Source organism: Pleurodeles waltl, chromosome 5, assembly GCF_031143425.1.
Source record: "Pleurodeles waltl isolate 20211129_DDA chromosome 5, aPleWal1.hap1.20221129, whole genome shotgun sequence".
Taxonomy (NCBI): domain Eukaryota; kingdom Metazoa; phylum Chordata; class Amphibia; order Caudata; family Salamandridae; genus Pleurodeles; species Pleurodeles waltl.
The window spans coordinates 1,024,712,221-1,024,740,163 of NC_090444.1; the positions used below are offsets into that span (position 1 = coordinate 1,024,712,221).

The 27,943-nt window shown below is 47.9% G+C and overlaps 1 protein-coding gene across 2 annotated transcripts in view; it reads right to left on the reverse strand.

Annotated features, from left to right (window-relative positions):
* Positions 1-27,943, reverse strand: part of STXBP5 (syntaxin binding protein 5) — a 933,640-nt gene that overhangs the window by 18,431 nt on the left and 887,266 nt on the right. For both annotated transcript variants that reach the window (XM_069235194.1, XM_069235193.1), the window contains 2 exons: positions 24,894-25,005; positions 2,717-2,937 (listed from right to left, as the gene is read on the reverse strand). In XM_069235194.1, coding sequence (XP_069091295.1) covers positions 2,717-2,937; positions 24,894-25,005 — 333 coding nt within the window. The remainder of the gene's footprint in view (positions 1-2,716; positions 2,938-24,893; positions 25,006-27,943) is intronic.

A 27,943-nucleotide genomic window follows, 5' to 3' on the forward strand; every position in this document is an offset into this window, starting at 1 on the left:
CGGTGTTTCCAGAATAACCACACTAGCAGAATAGGCGCATCCTTTAGATTTGCCCATGTGATACTGGGGTCACTTTGAATATATCCTGCATGCTCTGGCATAAGGGCTTGACCTGTGCAGGGTTTGCAGACTGAATCGGGAATTCTGGCTTCATTTTTGGTTAATGCCATAACAGGTTCTGATAAGGAGGAAAAGACAAACCTCAGGAAATGGCGCCAATTCTTCCAACTGTCCCAGTACTTGTACAGTTCAATTGAGGAAGCCTGTAATTGAGATAGCAAACTTTGCATTCTTATTATGGGAAGACCTCTCGGAAGACCATTCCATATCAGTGGACTTTCCTGAAGGGACAGGAACAGCTTTATGGTGTCCCTGCAGGCCTTGGCCAAAAATAACTTGATCTCCCTTTCTCTGATGGTCTTCAGATGCATTGAGGAGCAGGAGTCACAGGCCAACAAATCATGGTTGGATCCAAGGCAAAACATGCAGATGTCTTACGGATGTGACAAAGACATCTTTTTACTGCATCAACAGCAGGGTTTAAACCTTGAAACCATAAGAGGAGACTTCACCAGGTCGCTGTTGGAATGTTGGCATGAGTGAGTTCCAGGCCATGTAGATTAGGTGCAGAAACTCGAGAACTGTTGGCATTACGGGGACATTATAGTTAGGTTCTGAATTCACAGGTACAAAACCATAGAAATTCAGCTGTTATAGTTAGAGTTATTTGAAGCAACTGTAAGTTGTGCCCTAAGGTAAATATAACTTGCGCCCCCCATGCACAGTTTTCTCATCAATACTTTTATTGCAAATGTTGCAATGATAATATTAATGATGCCACAGAAGCTGTCATCAATGGTGCAATATGTGGGGTAATTAGTTGTGGATGGCAAGGATGTGAGTTATAGTTACCTTAGTCCTCCCAGTGACCTTGTGTGTCTGAAATTTTGGTAATGTGATTGTTTTTCTTCATAGAGAAATCTGCAGTAACATGAATCCTCATGTAGAGAAGACAACGAGACTACAAAGAGTTCAATCTCCACCAAACAAGGGTACTTCCTCTTAATTATTATATGAAATAAGTACTTCTTTGTTCGGTGAAGGAGTGCTCAATATTCTTCTGCATAAAGAATGCATCTCCAAAACCAGCTGGGAACCTGCTGAGAGGACCTTTTATCCTGGTAAAAAGGTGGGAAGAAGTTGCATACCACTAACGTATATGTGGTCAAACAGATGAAAAGGCTGCTCCAAGAGAGCGGGAGCAGTTTTCCCTGCTCCTGCCTGCTCTGAGCAGACTTACAGTTGGTCTTGCTTGATGGGAGAAGTCATAGCTCCTGCCAAGCTGCAGTAAACTCCTATCGCCAGAGGGTGGGTTTCTCGGGAGACCGGGAGCTGGCCCCCCCTCTGTACCTTTGTTCTTTAGGGCCAGCCCAGGGGAGGTGGTGGTACACAGGGCCAAAAACAGTCTGGTCGGAGGGCTGTACCCTTCCCCCTTAACTTTCTATTTGAGGCCCTGCGGAGGTAGTGGACCCCAGAGCCACCTGGGGCCAGGGAGGAGGGTCAGCGCGGCCTCCCTTCAATTTGCGTTTAAAGCCCTGGGGAGGTGGTGGTCCCCAAGGCTCCGTAGAGCCTTTGGAAAGGGTTCTGCGTGCCCCCCCTCCTATTTAGTATTAAAGCCCCATGGAGGTGGCGGGGCCCGGAGGCTCCTTCCAGCCTGAGAAGGGTGGTCCACGTGGCCTCCCTCCAAAATATTAATTAAGCCCTGTGAGGGAGTGGTCCCTGGGGCGCGTAGAAGCCACGAGGAGTAGGGCTAGCATGGCCCTCCTCCATTTCATTATAAGCCGCATGCCTCCAAGACCTAGCCCACCCAGGGGCCTACATTTAAACAAGCGCAGGAAACCATGCTTGTTTAAAAAAAAAAAAAAGTGACATTGTTTGCAGCTGTTTGGCGAATTTTGACACAAATTTTTTTTTAAATGTTTTTGGCCCAAGGTGGGTCCCTGGGGAATTCCAGGACCAGGCCTAGGGGATCAGGGGTTTCCTACCCTGCCCCTTTTCTTTATTTTTCACTTTTTTTGGGACTCGGTTCAGTCAGAGTCCCAAAATGGCTGCCAACATTTTATGGTTGAAGTGTTAGCAGCCAATCAGATGTCAGCACAGGGACTGTGGGATCTGTACCCCTAGATATCTATATTTCTTTTTCCTTTAATCTCTCAGAAACTACTGAACGGATTTACATCAAATCACAAAAAGGGTCCTTTCTGCCAAAGTTGGTGTAATTCTGCCCAGCTGTTTGGGCTGTAGCTGTGACTAAAAATCCCTTAGGAAATTGCATGGGGGAAAAGCGTTTTGGGATGCCCTCTTTCTTCTCGGGCCTTGCTTCACGTATCACCCTGAAACTTTCAACACAGCAGCTGAACTGACTGTTGTACAAGGTTTGAACATTTTGTTAAAATTCTTCAAATGGCACCAAAGTTATTGGCAAAACAAAAAAATGCTTTTCCTATAGTCACTAAATCCTAACTATAACTTCCTCCTGGCGACCACCAATGGGATATATATATCTCACACACTATACAGTACAACACAAAACCTTAGTGATTACATGCGAACGTATAGAAATATTTAAATCACACCTAAGCAAAAAGGATAAGCAGTATAATAAAGCTGTTGACAGTTCTTACGGAATATATGCCAAGTTTGCAAATGGCTTTACCTCATGAGCATGTTTTGAAAAAGAATCGGCACTAGCTAGCATGGCTGCAGTCCTTTCATCCAGTTCACCTAATTTTTGCCCTCTTTCATCAAGTGCTATCCTGGCTCGTGCAAGCTCTCCAACTACACCAGATGCTGCTCCTTTGACTCCTTCAATACCACCTGGTCCTGGGATATGCTGAGCAAGACTTCTTGATGGCTTTCCAGCTGCCAATTCCCCAACTGATAAAATTCGTGAGCACAAAGAGAGAGTTAAAGAATTAAAAACATATGTCAAACCAAATGCATATTTACTGTAAAGCATGCTTCTGAACGCCACAAATTTATTCCTTTAGGATAGTTTTCACCTAGTAGATTCTGCAGACTCCACACATGATCATTATAGCCCAAGTCTCTTACTTCTAACAGTTAGAAATAGAATATTGGCGGTGGTGTGTTACTGAACTATAATATGCACAGTTCTTTTTTGATTCAACTTTCTCATTTAAACATACATATCTTAAATTTTCCACTACCACATAATTAACTATTGACTGCCGCATTTGACTGCCTGGGTCTCATCCACACCCAGAACACACATTTTCAAAGATCTAAATGATAGTGAGTTCAGTGTATTCAACAACAAATATTTTATGGTATTATCACATCAAACAATGAATTATATGATAATCACAAATCATATTTTATATAGCTAAGGAATTATATCAACAAAAGAAATGGCTGCACGTGATTTAATGCAAAACGGCTTTCACATATGTACCTTCTCATTGTATCATTTTAATGTGAGCATTTTTTATTATACTATATTTTTAAGATCTTTTTAACACTGTACAGCCTTTTTCCTCTCACCAGTTTTGAAGAATGTCTACTTTCTCGAAACAACTATGATATTTACTGTTCCCCCCTGCATATTACACATTCTTTTCTTTCCATATCTAGAATGTCTATTCCCTTTCCTGTTTCCTTTTGTATATTAAGTGTGGGTACATATTTAAAGGTGTGCTCACAGTTTAGAAAGTTGAACTTTGTCAGTTTAAGTGTCATTCCTGAAGGATTCATCAGAGGGAGTAGAGAAACAAATAGCATTATCTGCGTTCAAGTCTGTGTATCACAGAAAATGTAAGGGTAACGTTTGCTTCTCTAAATCTTCTGCAAGTTAAAACTGCTTTTTAAGAAAATATTTACAGATATTGTAATTTTAGTGCTCCGACATTGGAAAAAGTAATGTCACATATAGAAATTCAATAAAATAATAGATTATTTCTGAAAGCGTGGATCAAAATGATGCAAGGAGAAAAACCAAGAGTTGAACGAAACTGGAAATGCATTGTTAAGAAAACAAATGTTAGCATTTTTCTGTGACTTGTGAGGATGCTAGTGATGCTCATGAATGGTATTCCTTGTGCATCTTGAGAATGCTGGCTCTTGTAAATCTGTATGACTGTCAAATGGTCCCCTGTGATAAATCTGGCACTACTGTCATTCAAAATGGCAGGTGAACAACACAACCTTTAAAATTTGAGCTAATAACACAAACATTGTGTGTATTTCTAAACTCGGAGCTTCTTAGATGACAATATAAGGCCACTCAATTGAACAGGGAGGTGGGAGAGCAGTGAAGAATCTGCAGTTAGATAGACCAGGGGTAAATACTTCTAACCACAGATTTCTCACTTTAGAATAGATCTCAACATAATACGTTCCCAGGTGGAGGGTCTGGGGAGTGGACTCACACAAATAAATGTCTTGCAGAACTGAAGATGCAAAATGTCCTTCCCGCTGGATCTGGGTGTTAAGGCGGTAGTTCTCCATGAACGCTTGCACTGAGAAAGCCTGACAGATGTCAAGGACAGGCACTCCGTGCCCCAAAGCAGTAGTAGCCACCTTAGCCCTGAATAAATGGCTTCTCAGACATTACAGTGGCTGCTTCTTGGTCACTGCATAGAAGATCTTAATGCAGAGGACAATCCACCTTGACAAGGTCCTCTTCTGCACAGCGTTTCTTCGCCCTGGAGAACCTGACAAAAAGCTGATTGTCCACACAGTGTTCCTTGATATAATCAATATAAACACTTAAACCCATTTTGGAGTTCATTTGATGAAGCCTCTCCTCCTCTTCTGACGGGTGAGGAGGGGCAATGAAAGTAGGCAGGGTGATAGATTATCAGAGGTGGAAAGGAGTGACAACTATAGGCAAGAAGACTGTTGGAGTTCTCAACAATAGTTTGCAGTGGCGGCCCGTCCTTTAGGGCGGAGGGGCCACGCCCCCCCACCTTTTGCCCCTCATGAAGAGTGTGTCAGGCTGAACAAAGGTCAGCCTGACAGACACTCTCCATGTTCAGCTCAGGCAGCCAGGAGCAGACATGCACGATTTGCGCAGACTCCTGGCTGCCTGAGCTGAACTTTGCTGGGCTGAGGAGGTCACAGCTCCTATGGGCGTGACCTCCTCGGCTCAGCAAAGGTGCCTCGAGTCCCTCCCCTGGATGACGAGGAAAGCGTCACCCATTGACACTCGCCCTGGGCGCTTCAGGTTTAAGCCCTGATGTGCCCAAGGTGAGTGTCAATCAGTGACACTTCGTCACAGAGTGGGGTGGGGTCAGCAGTCTCACTGACCCCATCCCACTATGTTACGAGGCTGGGACTGCTGCCTTCCCTCATTGGCTGACCTAAGGTCAGCCAATGAGGGAAGGCAGCAGTCCCAACCCTTCTGGGACCTCAGAGCTGAAGGTAAGTGTGTGTGATCTTTTAAATTGAATTTTTGGTGCGCTCGTGCATGTTTGAGTGTTATGAGTGTTGTTAATGGATGTGCGTGTGTGTGTGCGTGTGAAAGAATGAGTGTGTGCGATCTTTTAAAATGAATGTTTGGTGCGTGCGTGCATGTTTGAATGGTATGAGTGTTGTTAATGGATGTGAGTGCGTGCGTGTGTGAGATCTTTTAAAATGAATGTTTGGTGCGTGCGTGCATGTTTGAATGGTATGAGTGTTGTTAATGGATGTGTGTGCGTGCGTGTGTGTCTGTGTGTGAAAGAATGAGTGTGTGTGTGTCCCGCACCCCCCCTCCCTCCTAAAGCTGCCAGCGCCACTGATAGTTTGTCTAGAAAAATGTGGCCTAGAGCGATTGCATAGACAGTATCAGAAGCTCACGTACGCGATGAGCTGAAGTAATCGCAATGAGGAAGACTGTCTTTAAAGTGAAGAGATACAGTGAGCACCTATGCTTCGGTTCAAAGGACGTGCACATGAGAAACCTTAAGGCCAACTTAAAATGCTATTGTGGCATCATAACTGGTTGCGGGGAAACATGTGTCAAGCCTTTTTATAAACTTCACTGCAACAGGTGTAGGACAGTGCCCCTTTTGATATGGTCACCCCCACTTTTTGCCTGGTATTCAATGCAATTTTGATTGAAAGTGCACTGGGTTCCTGCTAATCAGGTCCCCAATGCCAGATCTCTTCCCTTAAAATTGTGCAGTTGTTCCCCAACTGGCAATACCTTTGCCCCCCCTGTAAGACCCTAGTAAATGGTACCCTTGATACCTAGGCCCTGGGTACCAAAGTGGGCCCCCAAGGGATGCAGCACATATTGTGCCACCCTCAGGGACCCCTTACCTCACACACAGAATGTCATCGCAGGTTGCGTGTCTTGGTGCAGCTAAGAGTGAAAACATGACATGGCACACAACCATGTGCCATGTCCAATAAACACTGCGTGCAATATTTGTAAGTCACCCCCACCGCGGGCTTTCCAGCCATAAGGCAGTGTGCAGTATATTGCATGTAAGGACATATTTGCAGGAGCAGATATGCCCCTGCCATGTCTTTATCGATTCTTAAGCATAGGGAATGAGCAGGGAAACCATTTTAGGTACACGTGCTGGAAACTGGTCAATACGAGTTCCCAAGCTACATGACGGCTTCACCAAATCTAGGGATGTTTGGAACCAGACATTGCATATTAATAAACCCTCACTGATGCCAGTGATCTATTAATAAATGAACCTAGAGGGCACCTTAGAGGTGCCCCCTGAAAACCTAACAACTACCTGTGTGGGGACTCAATAGTATTAACCATCCTGCCACCACTTGACATGAACCTGACCTCCTGGGGGACAGCTTTTGCTCTTGGGTGGTCACACCCCACTCATCAGGATGACCTGCAAACCTGTACTCCAAAGCAGGGGGCTTCAAACAAGCCTACTGCCCTTGGTTTGCAGATCAGGCTTCACTCCAAGTAGAGATGTCGACCCCCATAACCCAGGGCCCAACTGGGAAATTTAGTATTCAGTGAGGTGTGTTCATCCCTCAAGTCAGTCCCACCTTAAGGTGAGCTGCTTGATGTGTTCACAACTTTTAGAAATCTGCCATCTTGGTGTTGGCAAATTTCCGAACTCTGGCATAGGGTTAAGCCAACTTCCCACAGGAAGTGGTCATATAGGGAGTGCAATGACCCTAGGGCTAACTAGTCAATTGGGCCGCCACTGCAAACTATTGTTGCCTCTGTCCCACGAGCACGCTGCCGTTTGCGTGTTCGAGGCCCTCCTCCACCCGCAGGCATCCTCCTGCGCCTCATCCCTGGTGGCTAGTGGGCTCACTTGACCCGTGTGCCGCTTCCGCCGTCCTGTAAGTGTTTTTTGGCTTTTTTCGTTTTTTCAGCGCCTCGCCGCCGGCGCTTCTGCCCCCTTTGTGCCCCCCTGATTGCTGTCTCCCCGATCGTGTATTGTGCCATTATTGTATTTCTGATTGTATTTTTCTCATTGTAACTGCTTGTACTTTTGCTTGTTTTCAGTGTTTTTTGCCCCTTGTGCGCTCCCCGTTCCCTGCCGCTGCCTCCCTGCGGCCCCGCCCCCCTCGCGCCCCCATTTGCCGCTCCCTCCCGCCTCCCGCCTCCCAGCTGCTCCTCCCTCCCCCCTCCCTTCTTAATGGCTGGCGCTGCGCGTCGCAAGTGAGCGAACTCTGACCTGTTTCAGGTCCTGAGCTCGCCCCCCACGACCGCAGCACCAACCTGCTGCCTTCTGCCTCTGTCCCACGAGCACGCTGCCGTTTGCGTGTTCGAGGCCCTCCTCCACCCGCAGGCATCCTCCTGCGCCTCATCCCTGGTGGCTAGTGGGCTCACTTGACCCATGTGCCGCTTCCGCCGTCCTGTAAGTGTTTTTTGGCTTTTTTCGTTTTTTCAGCGCCTCGCCGCCGGCGCTTCTGCCCCCTTTGTGCCCCCCTGATTGCTGTCTCCCCGATCGTGTATTGTGCCATTATTGTATTTCTGATTGTATTTCTGATTGTATTTTTCTCATTGTAACTGCTTGTAGTTTTGCTCGTTTTCAGTGTTTTTTGCCCCTTGTGCGCTCCCCGTTCCCTGCCGCTGCCTCCCTGCGGCCCCGCCCCCCTCGCGCCCCCATTTGCCACTCCCTCCCGCCTCCCGCCTCCCAGCTGCTCCTCCCTCCCCCCTCCCTTCTTAATGGCTGGCGCTGCGCGTCGCAAGTGAGCGAACTCTGACCTGTTTCAGGTCCTGAGCTCGCCCCCCACGACCGCAGCACCAACCTGCTGCCTTCTGCCTCTGTCCCACGAGCACGCTGCCGTTTGCGTGTTCGAGGCCCTCCTCCACCCGCAGGCATCCTCCTGCGCCTCATCCCTGGTGGCTAGTGGGCTCACTTGACCCGTGTGCCGCTTCCGCCGTCCTGTAAGTGTTTTTTGGCTTTTTTCGTTTTTTCAGCGCCTCGCCGCCGGCGCTTCTGCCCCCTTTGTGCCCCCCTGATTGCTGTCTCCCCGATCGTGTATTGTGCCATTATTGTATTTCTGATTGTATTTTTCTCATTGTAACTGCTTGTAGTTTTGCTCGTTTTCAGTGTTTTTTGCCCCTTGTGCGCTCCCCGTTCCCTGCCGCTGCCTCCCTGCGGCCCCGCCCCCCTCGCGCCCCCATTTGCCGCTCCCTCCCGCCTCCCGCCTCCTAGCTGCTCCTCCCTCCCCCCTCCCTTCTTAATGGCTGGCGCTGCGCGTCGCGAGTGAGCGAACTCTGACCTGTTTCAGGTCCTGAGCTCGCCCCCCACGACTGCAGCACCAACCTGCTGCCTTCTGCCTCTGTCCCACGAGCACGCTGCCGTTTGCGTGTTCGAGGCCCTCCTCCACCCGCAGGCATCCTCCTGCGCCTCATCCCTGGTGGCTAGTGGGCTCACTTGACCCGTGTGCCGCTTCCGCCGTCCTGTAAGTGTTTTTTGGCTTTTTTCGTTTTTTCAGTGCCTCGCCGCCGGCGCTTCTGCCCCCTTTGTGCCCCCCTGATTGCTGTCTCCCCGATCGTGTATTGTGCCATTATTGTATTTCTGATTGTATTTCTGATTGTATTTTTCTCATTGTAACTGCTTGTAGTTTTGCTCGTTTTCAGTGTTTTTTGCCCCTTGTGCGCTCCCCGTTCCCTGCCGCTGCCTCCCTGCGGCCCGCCCCCCTCGCGCCCCCATTTGCCGCTCCCTCCCGCCACCCAGCTGCTCCTCCCTCCCCCCTCCCTTCTTAATGGCTGGCGCTGCGCGTCGCGAGTGAGCGAACTCTGACCTGTTTCAGGTCCTGAGCTCGCCCCCCACGACCGCAGCACCAACCTGCTGCCTTCTGCCTCTGTCCCACGAGCACGCTGCCGTTTGCGTGTTCGAGGCCCTCCTCCACCCGCAGGCATCCTCCTGCGCCTCATCCCTGGTGGCTAGTGGGCTCACTTGACCCGTGTGCCGCTTCCGCCGTCCTGTAAGTGTTTTTTGGCTTTTTTCGTTTTTTCAGCGCCTCGCCGCCGGCGCTTCTGCCCCCTTTGTGCCCCCCTGTTGCTGTCTCCCCGATCGTGTATTGTGCCATTATTGTATTTCTGATTGTATTTCTGATTGTATTTTTCTCATTGTAACTGCTTGTAGTTTTGCTCGTTTTCAGTGTTTTTTGCCCCTTGTGCGCTCCCCGTTCCCTGCCGCTGCCTCCCTGCGGCCCCGCCCCCCTCGCGCCCCCATTTGCCGCTCCCTCCCGCCTCCCAGCTGCTCCTCCCTCCCCCCTTCCTTCTTAATGGCTGGCGCTGCGCGTCCGCGCCGGAGGCGCACCAGAGGCAAGCCCGTCTGCGCCCGTCCGCGCCTGGACCGCGCCCAGCGCCACACCCCCTGGCCCTCGCGCCCCCCGCATCCGCTACTCGATCAACGAACTCCGCGCCTTCAATCCCGGCCCCTCCACTGAATGCTACCGGGCATCCCCGAAGCACACTAAAGGACCCTTCTCCTGCCGTACCTGCAAATTCTCCTGCATCAGAACGACCAATCCAACTACTGAAACATTCAACCCCAACCACCTGAACTGCATCCTCATCAACACCCGCTCCGCACGAATAAAATCAATTCTGAGTAGGCACTCGGAAAAAATTTCAAATTTTTTCATCCAAAAAGTGAAAAAATCCAAATTTCATCTTTTTTAGTCGCAAAAGTGAAAAAATCAAATTTCAATTTTTTTCTTCAAAAAAGTGAAAAAAATTCCATTCTGAGTAGGCACTTGGAAAAAATTTCAACTTTTTTCACAAAAAAGTGAAAAAATCCAAATTTCATCTTTTTTAGTCCCAAAAGTGAAAAAATCAAATTTCAATTTTTTTCTTCAAAAATGTGAAAAAATTCCATTCTGAGTAGGCACTTGGAAAAAATTTCAACTTTTTTCACAAAAAAGTGAAAAAATCCAAATTTCATCTTTTTTAGTCCCAAAAGTGAAAAAATCAAATTTCAATTTTTTTCTTCAAAAAAGCTCTGGGATTTGCTCGACACCACTGCTCCTGACGTGGCTTTCCTGACCGAAACCTGGTGGAACGACTCCTCGTCTCCGGACATCGCCATCGCCATACCGGACGGCTACAAAATCACCAGAAGAGATCGAACCAACGGAATCAGCGGCGGAATAGCCATCGCTCACAAAGCTACCCTCAAAATCCACACCCACTCGGACGACACCCTCAGGACAGCCGAACACCTCCACTTCCAGATCCACACGGACCCCAACACGACCCTCAGAGGAACCCTCATATACCGCCCTCCAGGAGCAAGAGCCCCCTTCAGCGACACCATCGCCGACCTTGCAAGCACCCACGCCCTCGCTTCCCCGGATTACATCCTCCTGGGAGATCTGAACTACCATCTGGAAAATGCCAACGACGTCAACACCGCATCACTGACCTCCAACCTCCTCAACCTCGGACTCCGCCAGCTAGTCAACACGCCCACCCACATCGCCGGACACACCCTTGACCCCCTCTTCACCTCAAGCAACCACGTTTCCTTCAGCCACACCTCCGAACTCCACTGGACCGACCATCACTGCGTCCATTTCACCTATAAGAAAACCACAGAGCAACACCGCATCCAGCTACCTCCCCACCGCCGCTGGGGCAAAGTCACCCAAGACAAACTGACCAGCACCCTCATCAACAACCTTCCACCCAACGCAACCAACACGAGCACAGCCGCCATCAACCTCCATCAATGGATCCTCGACTGCGCCAATACCCTTGCCCCTCTCAAGAAACCCACCGCCATCCAAGGAAAGAAAAAACCGGCCTGGTTCACAGACGATCTAACCACCTCCAAAAGCATCTGCCAGAAGCTCAAAAAGAAATGGATCCAAGAACGCACTCCCGACAACCTCGTCGCCCTCAAAAACGCCAACCGCGAACACCACCAACGGATCCGCATCGCCAAGCGCGCCCACTTCACCGAACGCATCAACAACAACGCCCACGACTGCAAAGAACTCTTCGGCATCGTGAAGTAACTCTCCAATCCAAAAGCCAACTCCAACGACATCCCGCCCTCCCAGAAACTCTGCGACGACCTCTCCACCTTCTTCCACCAGAAAATCGCTACCATCCACGACAGCTTCAACACCGGTCCACCGCCAGACCCCACCCCCGACGTCTCCTCCCGCGACTGCCGCCTCACCGCCTGGACCCACGTGGACGAGGCAGAAACCATAACAACCATGAACACCATCCACTCAGGCTCCCCCACGGACCCCTGCCCCCATCATGTTTTCAACTCAGCCAACGCCACCATCGCCCCCGAACTCCGCAAGATCATCAACCTCTCCTTCACTTCTGCCACCTTCCCGGACAGCTGGAAACACGCAGAAATCCAACCCCTCCTCAAAAAACCCAAGGCCGACCCCAACGATCTCAAAAACTTCCGTCCGATCTCTCTCCTCCCTTTTCCAGCAAAAGTCATCGAGAAGATCGTCAACACTCAGCTCACCCACTTCCTCGAAGACAATTCCATCCTGGACCCCTCACAATCCGGATTCAGACGAAACCACAGCACTGAGACTGCTCTCCTCGCCGCCACAGATGACATCAGACATCAGATGGACAACGGCGAAACCTCAACCCTCATCCTCCTCGACCTATCAGCCGCCTTTGACACCGTCTGCCACCGCACCCTACTGACCCGCCTCCAGGTAGCCGGCATCCAAGACAAAGCCCTCCACTGGATCTCATCCTTCCTCTCCGACAGAACGCAGAGAGTCCGTCTCTCCCCTTTCCGCTCCAAAGCCACCAACCTCATCTGCGGCGTCCCCCAAGGATCCTCCCTCAGCCCTACGTTGTTCAACGTCTACATGGCCCCCCTCGCTCAACTGGCCTGCCAACATCATCTCAGCATCATCTCTTACGCCGACGACACCCAGCTCGTCCTCTCCCTGACCAAAGACCCGCTCACCGCCAAAACAAACCTCCACGAGGGACTAAAATCCATCGCCGATTGGATGAACAACAGTCGCCTGAAACTCAACTCCGACAAGACGGAAGTCCTCATCCTCGGGTGCACTCCCTCGGCCTGGAACGACTCATGGAGGCCCTCCGTCCTCGGACCCCCGCCCACCCCTGCCAGCCACGCAAGAAACCTCGGCTTCATCCTGGACTCCGCCCTCACCATGTCCAAACAGGTCAGCGCCGTCTCCTCCTCCTGTTTCAACACCCTTCGAATGCTCCGCAGAATCTTCAAGTGGATTCCAACAGAAACCAGAAAGACGGTGACCCAAGCCCTCGTCAGCAACAGACTTGACTACGGCAACGCACTCTACACAGGCATCCCTACCAAAGACATCAAACGACTCCAACGCATCCAAAATGCCTCCGCCCGACTGATCCTCGACATACCCCGCCGAAATCACATCTCCCCTCACCTAAAGGAACTCCACTGGCTCCCGGTAGACAAGAGGATCACCTTTAAACTCCTGACCCACGCTCACAAGGCACTTCACAACACCGGACCCTCCTACCTCAACACCAGACTGAACTTCTACACTCCAACACGTCAACTCCGATCCGCCAACCTCGCCCTCGCCATCGTACCCCGAATCCAGCGCAAGACATCCGGCGGCAGATCCTTCTCCTTCCTCGCCGCCAAGACCTGGAACTCTCTCCCCACATCTCTTCGCCAGACCCAGGACCTCCTCGCATTCAGAAGGCTCCTCAAGACCTGGCTCTTCGACCGCTAAATCAGCAGCGCTCCCCCCCCCCCCCCCCCCCCCCTCTCAGCGCCTCGAAACCCTGACGGGTACATAGCGCGCTTTATAAATACTATGATTGATTGATTGATTGATACCATACACTCCCTGAAACGTCTCTAAATGCAGTATTTAGGGTAGTCCCTGACACCAAGAAATCAGATTCCTGCAGACCTATGAAGAAGGACACACGAGCCGCAAAAACAATGCATGAGGAAGAACCACCTGACTTGGCCCCAGCCCTGCCGGCCTGTCTGATGTTACAGCCGATTTGCGCTAAAGACGACTTGTCCTGCAGGCTGCAGTGCCTCCAAAAGCCTTGGAGGCCTCCCTGCCTGCCTTCAACAAAGACCCAGGAACTCCTGTGGAGCTGCAGAGCTGCTTCTCTGCACTTTGCAGGCATCCCAAGAGAACTGAGGGGACTCTGGACTGCAAAAATCCGACACCGGAAAGCACCACTGCACCTGTGCTGTCTAGCCTGAGCTGAAGTGGGACAATGGTGCCAACTTGGTTCCCCAGCCCTCCAGAGACGAAGTCCACCTTGGGCATGGCCATTGTGGACTCACCAAGGGCTCCTGCAGCCTCTGCACGCAGGCCCCCTCAAATGCAAGTGCTCCTGGTGGAGAAAAACCCAAAACCTAAGAGCACCTCTGCACCCATTGTGCCTGGACTGTGGAGAAGAGAACTTAAGGTGTTACTTAGTCCCCGGACAACTCAAGACTTGAACCCACCTGTTGGTTCTCCTCAATTGGACTCCCTGTCTAAACCTGCAGCCTCTTTTCAACCAAATCGATCCCCATTGACTAACACTGGGCACCCGACAGCGAGCTCCACCTCTGCACCTGGCTGCCCCAGTGCTGCCCGGTGTGACCTGTTGGTGTGGCCCTGACCCTTTCCTAATATTTACCTTAAGTCGAGGAGATAAGTCCCGTAAGTCGTTGTACTATACCTGAATGCAGTACTTGTATTTCTCTCCATAGGATAACATTGTAGCTGTTCAGCAATTGCACTGCTTGACTTTTCAAAACTGTAAAGATTTTTCTTGCAAAACGTACTTACCTGAACGTATTGATTCTGGTACCTAAAAATATATAAAGATACTTGCTATTTTTGTAAATTGGTGTGGATCTCCTTCTTGAGTCATGTGTCTCATTTATTGACTGTGTGTGCATTTGCAGATGTCTAACAATCCTCTCTGATAAGCCTAAGGCTGCTCGACCACACTACCCCCTAAAAGAGCACCTTGGGATTGTTAAAGCAAGCCCCTGTCCACTAGTAAGGTAACTGTCTGGACTCTGCACAATATACCTAATTTTGATATATCATATAAAGAGCCAGCTTCCTACGACAGGTGATTAAACAAAGACGGTCAGTCCGGCAAAAATAAAAAGGAAGAAACACCCGTAATAGTGCCCATTGCAAAGCCTTAACATCCAACAGTTTTTATTGTCCTGGGGGAATCTCAGGTTTACAATACCAAGCCACAAACTTGTTCCCACACCCACCAAAATGATTTATGGAGGGCACCTGGCAGTGACAACGGCATTCACGACTTCTGGTAGCACATCAAATGCAGTCAACTACCACTGCTAAATTCCCAAACATGTAGGAGTTGATTTGGATGTGGGGACCTGCCATGTTGCTCAGAAAGATGGTCCACCTGATTTGGAAGTCTGATTAGATGACAGCTGCTCATGTAAAAATGATCTAGCCAGGGATACCTGCACTGAAGGAAAATGGCCTGCACCACCTCAAGATGTAGTCATCATTTGTTGTCTAGTAGAAGCTATTTGCTTAGCCTGTCTGCTCTGACATTCAAGGACCAGGTGGTTTGCGAACAGGAAAATGCCCTTACACTAAAATCAATTTTAGGTGAGGGGAACAAGGCCTCCACAGCAGAGTGCCCATGACCCCACATTGCCCTGCATTTTGCAATACCATGTGGTGGTGGTGTTGTGCATGAGAACCTGCACCAGTCTCTCTTTGAAGGATGATAGGAAGGCCTTCAAGGTCAAGTGAATGACTCGTACCTGCAGCATGTTGACATGAAGTCAGACTTCATCGAAGACCAGAGTCCTCTGATACCTAACCAGAGGACCAAGCCAACCCTGCAGTGAAGCGTCTGTCACCACGGTCCGCTCTAGGTAAAAAGAGAGAGGGACTGACTGATAGTTCAACAAGTGGCTGGGAAGACTAACGCTGCCTATATGCCAGCTCCCTAGAGAAGCCTTGGAATTTCCTAAACTGTTTGGCAGGTGGTGTGCCTTGGCTCTACTTTATCTGAAAAGGTCTAAGGCTGAATCAGCTTTCCTCCCAGAAGAGAATCACTGAAAGGCATATTCATAAGACAGGCATGAACATCTAGAAGAAATGCTGGAAACACATCCACACATGGCAATAGAGCTCTTCCCAGACAATCAGTAGTGTCAAAGTGAGTATAAATCATCGATTTCCAAGACTACTTGAAAGACCTAGCTTTCCATGTCCCAGAGGGTAATCGTATATCAGCCCAATGAGCGGAATACTTTGACCAACCTCAATGATAGGACAGACAAGGAGAAACTTAATTTCTAAACACCCCAGTCCTTTTGGACTCATCAGCAGTGGTCCTGGGGAATGAACAAGGGTTAACTTTGCTGGTTGAAATATAAACAACTAGACTCTGAAGTAGGAAGTTTACTAAGAAAATCAGGATAGCCAGGCATTGGTCTGTGACTTTTGGCCACCTGCCTATTCACCTGTAGGCAAGAACAGGGCTTTGACCAGGTTTCCTTTAAGATGTCATTGAGGCCTTCATTGAAAGAGAACAATGGTTTTGTTGTTACCAGTCAGATTTATAAGATTGCCATTAAGACATTAGTATTAGTCTCATCAGAAGGCGGTAGTAGGCCCGATACTGCGACTGCCTGTCAGACTACCACTATGTATGATGGACCATGTTGGTGGTGCAAGTGGCTAATTCAACCCAGTATCAAGGGAAATACCGAACCCACTTGTCCATTGTAAACCCATGTAAAAATTGTCTTCATCATAATAATTGGGAAATCAGCTCCATCCACACCATCGTCATCTGTGGACAGTGGCAAGCTTTGGTCAGAATAAAAGCCAAAAAGATATTGGAGCCTCGGGTGGCGTCTACCCTTGTAGAGTCAGCTGTATGGAGACCGGTTGAGTTAAGTAAATTTGTAGCACAACACTGGGTAGGATTGGGCTGAAGTTGGTTTGGGGGTCAAAAGACAGAATTAGCCTTTGATCCTCTTCTGGCACTGGTGGCTTCGGTACCAAAGTCGATGAGGGATTATCTGACATAGGTCTTGGAGCCGGGTGGTAGGCTGTGCTGGAATTGTTATGGAGCCCATAATAGATCAAACAGTCAGATGGAGCTAAGGATGGATCTGCTAGTGGTAACCAGACCTGGGGCCTTTGCAGCTCCTTGGGCCCGAAGGCGCACCAGAGGAAAGAATGTCAAATACCGGCAGCATGGCCTGCTTAAAGTTGTACATTTCCTGCAGCACTGTTGATGGCCCAGGACATTCAAGGAAGACCGGGATAAGCTGCGGAATCAGCTCCACAACCAGAGATCTGGAGGGAGACTGACTAATAAAGTGATGCCCTTGGCAGCCTTTTTGGACAGAAAACAGCAGGATGGGGTTGAATATGCTTCACATTCTTGAGCTTCCAGTTGGCTATTGTAATTGACATCCTAGCCAGCAATGTTAACCTATCACATTAGCAGCTGAGAGTCCGTGCCCTTGAATTGGAGCAGAAACACCATTTAAATGAGCTCCACAACTTCATGTGTTAAGTAACGTAGAACTTCGCTTCTCACTCCTGGATAGTCTTCAGGTGCGTGAGAGCACACTTGTTACAAGGCTTTGAATAGTGTCCTGAACCTAAACATCAAAGACACATTTCAAGCGAGTTGTGACACAGTTTGAAACCTGTAGTCTTAGGAAGAGACATTATTCTGTAACACACTGGATTTTTTTTAGTTTTTCGGGAATTGTTGGAAGGCCAGAGAAATTGGAAGCAGAGCTCTGAACCCACATCAGAAAGTGCAGAAGAAAAGCAACAGATGCCAAAGCCAACTTACAAACAGCCCTTTTTCGTCACTTCTGCAGTGGTATGGAGTTGACACGGAGCAGCATGGTGCTACCTGCCAACTTGTGGGAGCATTACTAAAGAAAGGCTTTCTGAATCCAGTTTGACGCAAGGGTAGTACTGTAAGGTAAGGAATCTATGATTAGAAGGATCCATCACAAATAGAATGCTGGTGTGCCAATTTGAAGAAGTGGGCCATCAGTCCCTTGCAGACCTTTGGACAGTTCATGTCTAATCTCAGCTGCTCAGGGACAGTGATCCAGAGAGAAGACCCTTGAACAAAATAGGAGCTACCACAAAATGTTTTGAATGTGGTTGGGTAGATGCTTTGTCTGTTTTGAGTAGCCAACATCTGGATGTCTATCTGGAAGGTTTAGACAAGTACATTGGGCCACAGCTACAAAGTGGTTCTAAATGTATGCCTACTGACTACTTGAAGTAGACATAGCTGTGGCAAGATGTGTGGGATATTAATCCAAACCTCCACTTTTTGTGAGCGGGAGGAGGGCAGGAACAATAGAAGGAATAGAATTTTTCACATGCAAATGTTTTCCATGTGAATATAAAAAGAAAAATAGTACATATACATTCACTGTAAACCTGCAGTTGCTCAGTGAACAATCCAAACAATTTGGGTTAGGACTTGATGTAATTTAGCATTTTTCTGCTTGTGTACCCCCAACTACATTTCATATATTTGAATATGTATTTATCTGAGAGCACCTTCATAAATGCATTCTGCAGATGTTTAAAGTATTACATTCACTTTTAAGTTTGACACTCATCAACTATTCTTATATATATGTATTCAGATGCTTTATTGTGTGTGATAGAATTAAGTGAAGATACAGTAACATGAACAATATGCAAATTCTTGCATTGTACATCATTTATCATGAAGCCTGTCCCTTTTCAAAATAAACAGAAATGTGTATTTACGCCTTGAACAGATGAGCAATAGGCAAACAGGAATCTTCAGCTTCCTGGGAGATTTGGTTTGTGCGGGCTGAGCTGAAAATATCCTCGGCGAAGGCCATCAAATCTCAGCCAGGCTGGTAATGCCACAACAAATACTGAGAGACAGAAAGTTACCTTCTTCAACAAAGATCAACAGGCATGTTTTGCTAAGGTATTGAAGGCTAGAGGACAACTAGAGAAACTTAAGACTATCACTTTTGGTGCTAAGACAGCTCAGCTATGGGCTAGAAGGAAGGGGTTGGTTAACAAGACCTGGTTCCATCATTTTTGAAACACCATCACAATATTGACATTTTACTATTTTGCTTTCTTAATCATTTTTACTGTCACTATATTGTTTATTTTGAGAGATGAAGTCATACACATTATCTGCACTTGATCAGGACATTGATTTTAATAAAGTACCTAAGAACAAGTTACTTACCTTTGGTAACTGATTATCTGGTAGAGACTATCTAGCTGCAGATTCCTTACTTTAGAATTCCCTGGCGTCAGCTTTGAATACAGAATTTTTCTGCTGAGCAGTACCCTACGCACGCGGTCAGGTGGCGTAGTTCGGATCCTCGTGCGTCGTCCGGCTCTGTGTGAAGTCGTCAGCGTTGTTGGAGCCGTTTGTGACATCACGGTCTTCTATATAGGCACCACCCCGGCAGGCATACGTCAGTTCTTTTCCACAACTTCCCATGCCAGAAGTGCAGAGCCATGGAAGAACCAAAAAACATTTTAGTTTTATGCTTGATTGTTTGAAGAAAAAGATATACCCTTAAGAAAGGCAAAAATACCAAAACATCATGCATATATATCCGCAGAGTGGGAGGCCTGGGTGGGTGTAAGGAATCTGCAGCTAGATAGAGTCTCTAATGGATAATCCATTACCGAAGGTAAGTAACTTGTTCATCTGATAGAGACTTCTAGCTGCAGATTCCTTACCTTAGAATAGATACCCAAGCTATAACTCCTGGTGGTGGGTTGCGAGGATATATTTCACACCAGGAAGTCCTGCAGGACTGAGCGGGCAAAATGCCTCTCTCTCCTCACCTGCCTATCCAGGCAGTAGTGTCTCGCAAACGTGGGCAAGATGTCCACGTTGCTGTTTGGCAGATGTCAAGAACCGGCACGCCACGAGCTAACACAGTGGTAGCAGCTTTTCCTCTGGTAGAGTGAGCCCTCAAGCCCTCTTGAGGCTGCTTCTTGGCCAAAGTGTAGCAATTCTTTATACAGAGAATGACCCAGCAGAAAATGGATCGTTTCTGTACTGCCTGACCCTTCTTTGCGCCAAGAATTGGTCATCCACCGAGAACTCTTTTGTGCGGTCAAGGTAAAACGATAACGCTCTTTTTGGGTCCAGCCGATGGAGACGCTCCTCTTCCTTAGAGGGATGCGGTGGCGCAAAGAAGGTGGGCAGGGTGATATTTTGACCCAGATGGAAAAGGGTCACCACCTTGGGGAGGAAAGAGGCACGAGTTCGGAGGACTACTTTATCAGGATATATCGTGAGATACAGCGGTTTCGATGATCAAGCCTGCAGCTCACTCCCTCTGCTGGCAGATGTAATTGCCACCAAAAAGGCTGTTTTGATAGTGAGCAGCCAGAGAGGGCAGTTATGTAAAGGCTCAAAAGGAGCACACAGGTAAAAACATATGCACAAGCCCTTTTAAAAATCTTTGAACGATGGGAGACTTGAACAAAGATGGTTGGTCGGGCAAGCATAAAAAAGCCGATAAGGAAGCAGGATAGCCCTTGAGAGTCACTAAGGAGAAACCCTGTTGGGCAAGAGATAGAATAAACAAAAGGACATTAGATAGAGGAGAAGAGGCTCAATAGACCTCTCTGTACAATATGAAACAAAACGTTTCCACCGGCAGGTGGAAATCGACTTAGTAGAGGGACGCCTGGCTGCCAGAATGACATTACAGACTTCGGAAGGGAGGTCATAAACCATCAACTGTCACCGCTCAACCTCCACGCATGAAGCTGTAAAGTTGACAGGTTCGGGTGGAGAACCTTCCCCTGCTGCTGCGACACAAGATCCTCCCGAAGAGGCAACCTGATTGGAGGACTGATGCTCGTTTTGAGAAGCTCTGGATACCAGACTCTTTGTGCCTAATCCAGAGCCACTAGGATTACTTGGGCCTGGTTGTTCTTGATTTTCTTGAGAACTCTGGACAGTAGTGGTATGGGCGAAAAGGCAGACAGGAGGCCTGAACTCCACTTGCGACAAAAAACGTCGCCTAGTGATAGCCCCCTTGGAAACTCCAACGCGCAAAACTGCTGACATTGCGCGTTCTCTACAGAGGCGAACAGATTTAACCAAGGCGCTCCCCACTCCTGAAAGAGTCCATGCGCTACCTCTGGATGGAGATGCCATTCGTGATCTGCTAAGCATCAACGGCTGAGTTTGTCAGCCCTGGCGTTCAGAGAGCCTGCCAGGTGTTGAACCACCAGGGTTATATCCTGCTGTGCCAGCCATGTCCAGAGATGCAGAGCCTCTTGACAAAGGTTCCACGACCTCATACCACCCTGCTTGTTGCAGTACCACATTGCGGTAGTGTTGTCCGTGAACAACTGCACTACGTTTACTTTCACTACAGGAAGAAAGGCTTTTAATACTAGCCGGATCGCCCAAAGCTCCAACAAGTTGATATGGAGCCCGGATTCCGCTGGAGACCACTGACCCCTGACCTCCACCTCTCCCAGATGGCCACCCCATCCCAGAAGTGACGCTTCTGTCACTACTGTGAGATCTGGTTGGGGAATGGAGAGGAGTCTGCCTTTGACCCAATCGCAGTTTACTAACCACCACTGCAGATCCCTCCGAGATCTGAACCACGTCAGTAAGATTTCCCTGATGCTGTGCTCATTGGAACTTCAGGTCCCACTGCAGAGCCCTCATATGCCATCTGGCATGCTTGACCAATAGGATGCAGAAAGCCATGAGTCCCAACATTCTCAGAGTCTGTCTCACCGAAATCCAGGATAGAGGGCGAAACACTGGTATCATAACCTAAACATCCTGGACTCGCTGCTCTGGAGGATAGGCCCCATACTGCACTGTGTCCAGAACAGCTCCGATAAAAGTGCGCTTCTGAGAGGGAGTCAGGAGTGACTTCGGCACATTGATAGTGAACCCCAGCGAATGCAGGAGGTTAGCCGTCGTCTGGAGGTGGGTGATGAGAGCCTGGGCCGTCAAAGCCTTCAACAACCAATCGTCTAGGTAGGGGAAGACTGAAATCCCTGACTTGTGCAGATGAGCTGCCACCACCGCCATCACCTTTGTGAACACAGAGGGGCACTGGTGAGACCGAAAGGGAGCACAGTAAACTGAAAGTGCTTGTGGTCCCCCTTGAACCGCAAGTAACGCCTGTGGGCGGGCAGAATGGGGATATGAAAATACGCATCCTGCAAGTCCAACGCTACCATCCAGTCTTCTTGGTCTAGGGCAGACAAGACCTGAGCAAGAGTGAGCATCTTGAATTTCTTCTTCTTGCCGAAGAGATTGACGTCCCTTAAATACAGCATAGGGCGAAGGCCCTTGTTCTTTTTGGGAATCAGAAAGTACCGGGAATAAAAACCACTGCCTACTTCTGACGTCGGGACCCTTTCTATAGCTCCCTTGGCCAAGAGAGCCGTAACTTTCTCGCTGAGCAAAACCAAATGGTCCTCCATCAGCCGTTCTTTTGTCGGAGGGTTAGAAAGAGGAAAAGACTGGAAGGGGAGGGAATAGCCCTTCCGTATGATCTGCAATACCCATTTGTCAGTTGTGATGGAAGGCAATTGAATCCTCCCTCCAACTGGACGGACATGGTCCTGCAGAACCACACTAGGAGGGCTTGGGCACAGTGGAGGGGGCTGTGTGGTTGCCGACCACTGGCCAGACCCTCTGAGTCTGACGGTACCTCGACCACATCCTCTCCCGAGATGGTGCAAAACCTGAGGACGGTGGCTGAGTTGTGGCTGGCGTGGTACCGCACCCCTTCCGAAGCCTCGAAAGGGACGGTAGACAGACTGCTGTTGATGAGAGGCCCAAGGATCTGGCCCTAGCTCAAGAATCCTTGAACTTCTCAAGCACGGAGTCTGCCTTCTCACCAAAAAGGCGAGAGCCATCAAAGGGCATATCCATCAAACTTGACTGGACTTCCCCTGAAAAGCCAGTCGAACGTAGCGAGGCGTGGCAACGTAGGGCCACTGTCAACGCAATCGCTCTACCCAGTGAGTCGGTCGTGTCCAATCCACACCTGATTGTAAACTTGGCTGCATCTATCCCATCCTTGACAGCCTGGGTGAGAGTGTCCCGTACGCCCCCTGTGACCTGGGGCAGCACCTGTGCCACTGTATCCCATAAAGTATGGGAAAAACGGCCCAATAGGCAAGAGGTATTTACTGACCTCAATGCCAGGCTATAGGAAGAAAACATTTTCTTTCCAAGCTGACCCAGCCTCTTGGATTCTCTATCCAGGGGAGTGGAAGAGAAGGCACCATGGGAAGTGGAGGCTTGGACCACCAAGCAGGTCTATGGCGGCAGCCGACTGTTCTATTCACAGGAGCCGCTGTGCTGGGTTTGGACCATGTTCCCAGAAGGACATCCGTTAGGGCCTCATTGAAGGGCAACATCAGCTCTGATGTAGTCACCCACGGCGCTGAGGCACCTCTGTCAGGAGATTCATCCTGACTGGCACTGTGGGCAAGTCTAGGTCCAAGACCTCAGCTGCCCTACGCACCACCATAGCATAAGAAGCTCCCTCCTCTGTAGTCACGTTAGCATGCCGTATCTGGAGACGTGTCCAGTCCACTGGCTTCCCCTATATCCTCATACCAGTACTGCTCACACTCCAAAGGGTCATCAGACCCCTCCCAATCCTCTCCTGTGCCTGGCTGTTCAAAATAAGGCTCAGGCAATGATCTGGGCCTAATTGGCGCCGTCGGCGTCGTACAACGTTGTTCCGGCTCCAGATCATCCGGAATGAGGATGGGGCTATCACCAGTGGGCGCCGGTGGTGAATGAAGCATCGATGTCGGACCCGGCGCCGGAGTAGGTAGGCTGTATGGGACTGGCGCCGGTCCGGATCTGCTATTGGATCCTGGAGTCCCCAACGGCGCAGAGGCTGAAGCTGCCAACGTCGAACTCGATGGGGCCCCTGCTGACCCCGCGGTGCCTGAATACCTACCCGAGGGTGCAGCCCGCTCAAAAACAAGGCGCATGGCCTCGTAAAACTCCTTTATTTGAGCGGGGGTCGCTCCGGTCCCAGGAAAAGGAGCAAGACGTGTAGTCGGCCCTGGCAACGGTTCCACGGAACCGCCCTCAGAACCCTGATGTTCCATATATGCCTCGTCAGCCGACGGGCCTGGCGAAGTCAAAGTCCGCTTGGACTTCTTCTTCTTCTTGTGCCTCTTACCTGAATGATCAGATGACCTCGAATGCGAGCAAGAGGACTTGGGGCTCCGGGAGCGGTGCTGCGACCTCCTCCTACCGCGGGACTGTGACCTCCTCGGAGTCGCGCCGACCGAAGAAGGCTGTCGGGCCGATAGAAGTTTGAGGGATCTCTCTCTCAAGGCCTTCGGAGCCATGGCCCAACAGTCGGAACACGAAGTTGAGTTGTGATCCTTCTCCAAACCCCAGAGACACACTCTGTGTGGATCCGTGACCGACATGGTGCGATGACATGCACCACACGGTTTGAATCCAGGCTTTCTAGAAGACATGTTCAAACAATCATGGTGAAAAACCTCAGCAACCGTCGAAGAAAAAGGGTAGCTCTTTCTGGAGCTGCGCTTAACCGGCGCAGAAGAAAAAGGACTGACGTAAGTGAACCGGGGTGGTGCCTATATAGAAGAGAGCGACATCACAGATGGCTCCAATGACGCTGACGACGCCACGTGGAGCTGGACGACGCACGCGGATCCGAAGGACGCCACCTGATGGCGCGCGCAGGGTACTGCTCAGCAGAAAAATTCCAGATTCAAAGCTGACACCAGGGAATTCTAAGTTAAGGAATCTGTAGCTAGAAGTCTCTCTCAGATATGTGTATATATGTATATATATATATATATATATATATATATATATATATACACACACCCACATATATATATATATATATATTTATATACATATACTGTGGGTTCTTGGGGTGTCGAACTATGGTCAAAGGAGTTTCAGAGCCGACTGGGCTCTTTCACTTTCTTACCAAAAAACCTAATGTTCCTGTAAGTCTCACAGGACTGATCGTCGCCCACAATGCATCATCCAATGTAATATGCAGGTGGTTCGTGGGCTACCATCCACCTAGTTCCCTAAGCCAAGTTGGTAAGTTGTCTCTGAGCCTGTTACTGGGCAGAGGATCTAGGGGTTCTAAAACTGGGTTGTATTTTCTAAAAGACTGCAAAAAACATATTGACTTATAGTGTGTAACAGACATAGTTTCCCCTGCGTAAGAGTCACAAGAAAAATCCAAAACTATCCAAATAGTACCTGCATGCCTATGTGGACTTTATGAACCTTTTCCTTTAACTTAAATTAGTCATACAAGAATTCAAACATACATTCCATATGAAGCATACCCATTGGATAAAGATGACATCTCAGTTATTTTGAAGTGAATAAATAAACTTACAGAGATCTTCTCTGTCAAGCGACTGTGCACCTCCGCCAAACAAGCCTTTAAAAAAACCTCTGTTGGGAGCCTCTGGTGTTTCTACTGGTGTGAAGAGTTCACCCAGCATCTCCTTTATGATAGAAAAATGACTGCATTAATATTTCGGCATTTTTATACTAAACAATTAGTGCAAGATTCAAGATAAAAATATCAAACACGGCTAAAACAATTTCACAAAACAGTCATTCATTATTTTCTAAATTTCATGAATATTAACCGAGCAAATCAAAGGTCAAGATGAATTGTGTTAATACAGGAAGAGTCCAAGTCACAAGTCAAGCCTCAGTAACAGTAAATGTTCATGTGAACAGAGCGCCATGTGGTACCTGCTGATTTTAAATCTGAGCAGCTCTGAAGCTGGCATACAACAATATACAGTTCACTTATTAAAGGAATAAGGAAACAATTCAACTTACATGACTTAGAAATTAGCCTGTTTTTGAAAGATCAAGTTTATAGCTATTATTCTTAATCACAGCCGTGCATAACACTCACAAGGGAGTCACTTCAGGTGTTTCAGAATATAACACCAACATGCCACTAACTATGGATATATGTTTTAGGCAAACTAGAACATACATACTAAGTAAATACAAATAAATGACAAACAGAAGGGCCTTAGGGCTTAAACATGTGGTATGGATTTTGCACCTGTAGTAATCTTTACCGGAAGTGCTGTCTACAACACATTATTATTCTTAGAAGAAGCCGTGCGCAATAGACATGTATGAATGTTTTTCATTCAGAATACTTTTGCTCAATACCCGATTCCATGCCTCAGTACGTCTTAGACAACTTCATGTGCCCAAAGGAATGTTCAGATATGAAAAATCCACAACTGATATTTTTTATTTATTTTTTCCTTCTTTCTTAGAACAATCCAAGGCCTCTTAGAGATAATTAAGCCGTGCCCTATTACAATGAATGCACATACTCAAAGCAACACAGATGTGCTACTGAGCTGGCAGAAATGAGTTTAAAAAGAGCAAGCAACGTATTCGGAAATAGTGTACCAGATTCACATTTCTGGCGTTTCAGTAATTATCGGATGTGACGCTTGCAGCATCCCATGATTACCTAAATGATCGTTGTGGGGAGACAGGCGAGCAATAAGTTGCAGAGGGTGAACAGTATCCATCAGAGTTAACATTTACGAAGATAAAAAAATATAATATTTCTACAGAAGCTTTAGTGTCGATAGATTACCTCACAATCAATAACACATTTAGGTAGGGAGAGTTTTGTAATCTTAAAGCGATCTTACATCAATAAATATACTGCACCACTGATTTTCCAAACAGACCTCAAGTCCTGGCCTCTGCGACAAGGCAATAGATTTTCTAAAATGTACAGACAGAAGACTAAGGGATGCTCTCGATCTTCCACAAAAGTAATGCTTAAAAAAGCAGCATTCCCAGTTCTCCACTTTTTGACTATGCAATAATTCCTGCTTGTGAAGTCTTCTTGTGTGCCTCACCATTCTCTCGGATACTGTTTGCTTTACACCGTGCCATCATAAAAGTACTACCAAAAGCAACACAACACGCAGTGTAAATTCAATACATATGCACAAGACTAGAAGGTAAAGTGGGTAAATGCACTATATGGTTCTCATCCATAAAGGTTCTCTTTTAATGTAGATGGCTGAGGAGAGAGAAAAGCTGGCAAGGGGAATCAATTTCGAATTCAGACAGCAAGATAAGGGCATGTGAAAATAGCACAAACATATAAAACCAGTACCGCTACAGTGTGGATCAATCTGTTTAAACTATCAACACTGAATCAGCTTTCACTGAGAATTAATTAAACAAATTAATATTATTATTATAAGTCTTCTTTCTGAACCCAAATGCACAGTTCTAAAATGTTTAGACCTGGGTGGAATACCCACTTCTCTCCTAAAACTGAAAGCAATGAAAAGATCACAGTCTTAGGGGGTCATTACGACCCTGGCGGTCGGTGGTAAAGCGGCGGTAAGACCGCAAACAGGCCGGCGGGAAAAAAAATTGAATTATGACCGCGGCTGTACTTCACCATTCCGACCGCCATGGCGGTGAAGACCGCTGGGCTGGAGATTGCGGTCTCCAGCCCGGCGGTCGTCACTAGACCGCTGACGGTATCAGGACCCTGCATACCGCCATGGATCTTGGGTGGTTGGGAACCACCCGAGATCCTCATTTGGAAAGGTCCCCACAGAGCTAAATTGGATCTGGAGAACTGTGAAGCAGTGCTCCCGAGCTGACAGGTTATGTCGTGCGGCTCAACGCTGACTCCATACAGCCCCGGAAGTGAATGAGTGTAGCCACATGTTAGCACCACCACAGTGTGATGATGTCAGCTTCTGGTCTTTTCCATAGTCCACACCCTTGAGTATTACTAATGGTGTGCTGAATACTAACTTGGGATCTTGAAAATGTAAAAAAAAAAAAAAAAGGCTACTCCACAGAACTGGGAAGAGGGAGGCAGTGACGAATCTGTGGTCTATAAACCATAAAAAGCGCTACCGATGATAAGTTACTTTTTCTTCTGATGGATACTTCTCACCACAGATTGCTCACCTCAGAATAGATGGCAAACAATACTTCGCAAAATTGGATTCGTTAGTACTTTTCTTATACACTGAACTGAGGATATTCAATGGTACTAGCAACAGAAATGGATGAGTTCATTGTCCTTTTATTTAGCTACCCATCATATAGTGCACCTTTCAATGGAAGCTTCAAAGCAAATTTTAATTTTATTACGCATATCAAGAGTTTGCAATCTATTTATATTCACAATAACTTCAGGAGCTAACTGCTTATTGTGCCATGTGAAGTGATTTGATTTAATGAATCTAGGTTATCTGATGTATAGCACATTATTTTAGAGACTTATTATACTATCCATGTACAAAGTTGTTCTTGTTCTTTGTAATTGCACCTCACAGTTTCTCTAAAAAAACTCACAAGGTTGGTGAATGTTATGAGAATACAAGTAGTATATAGAGTAACACTACATTATACCTA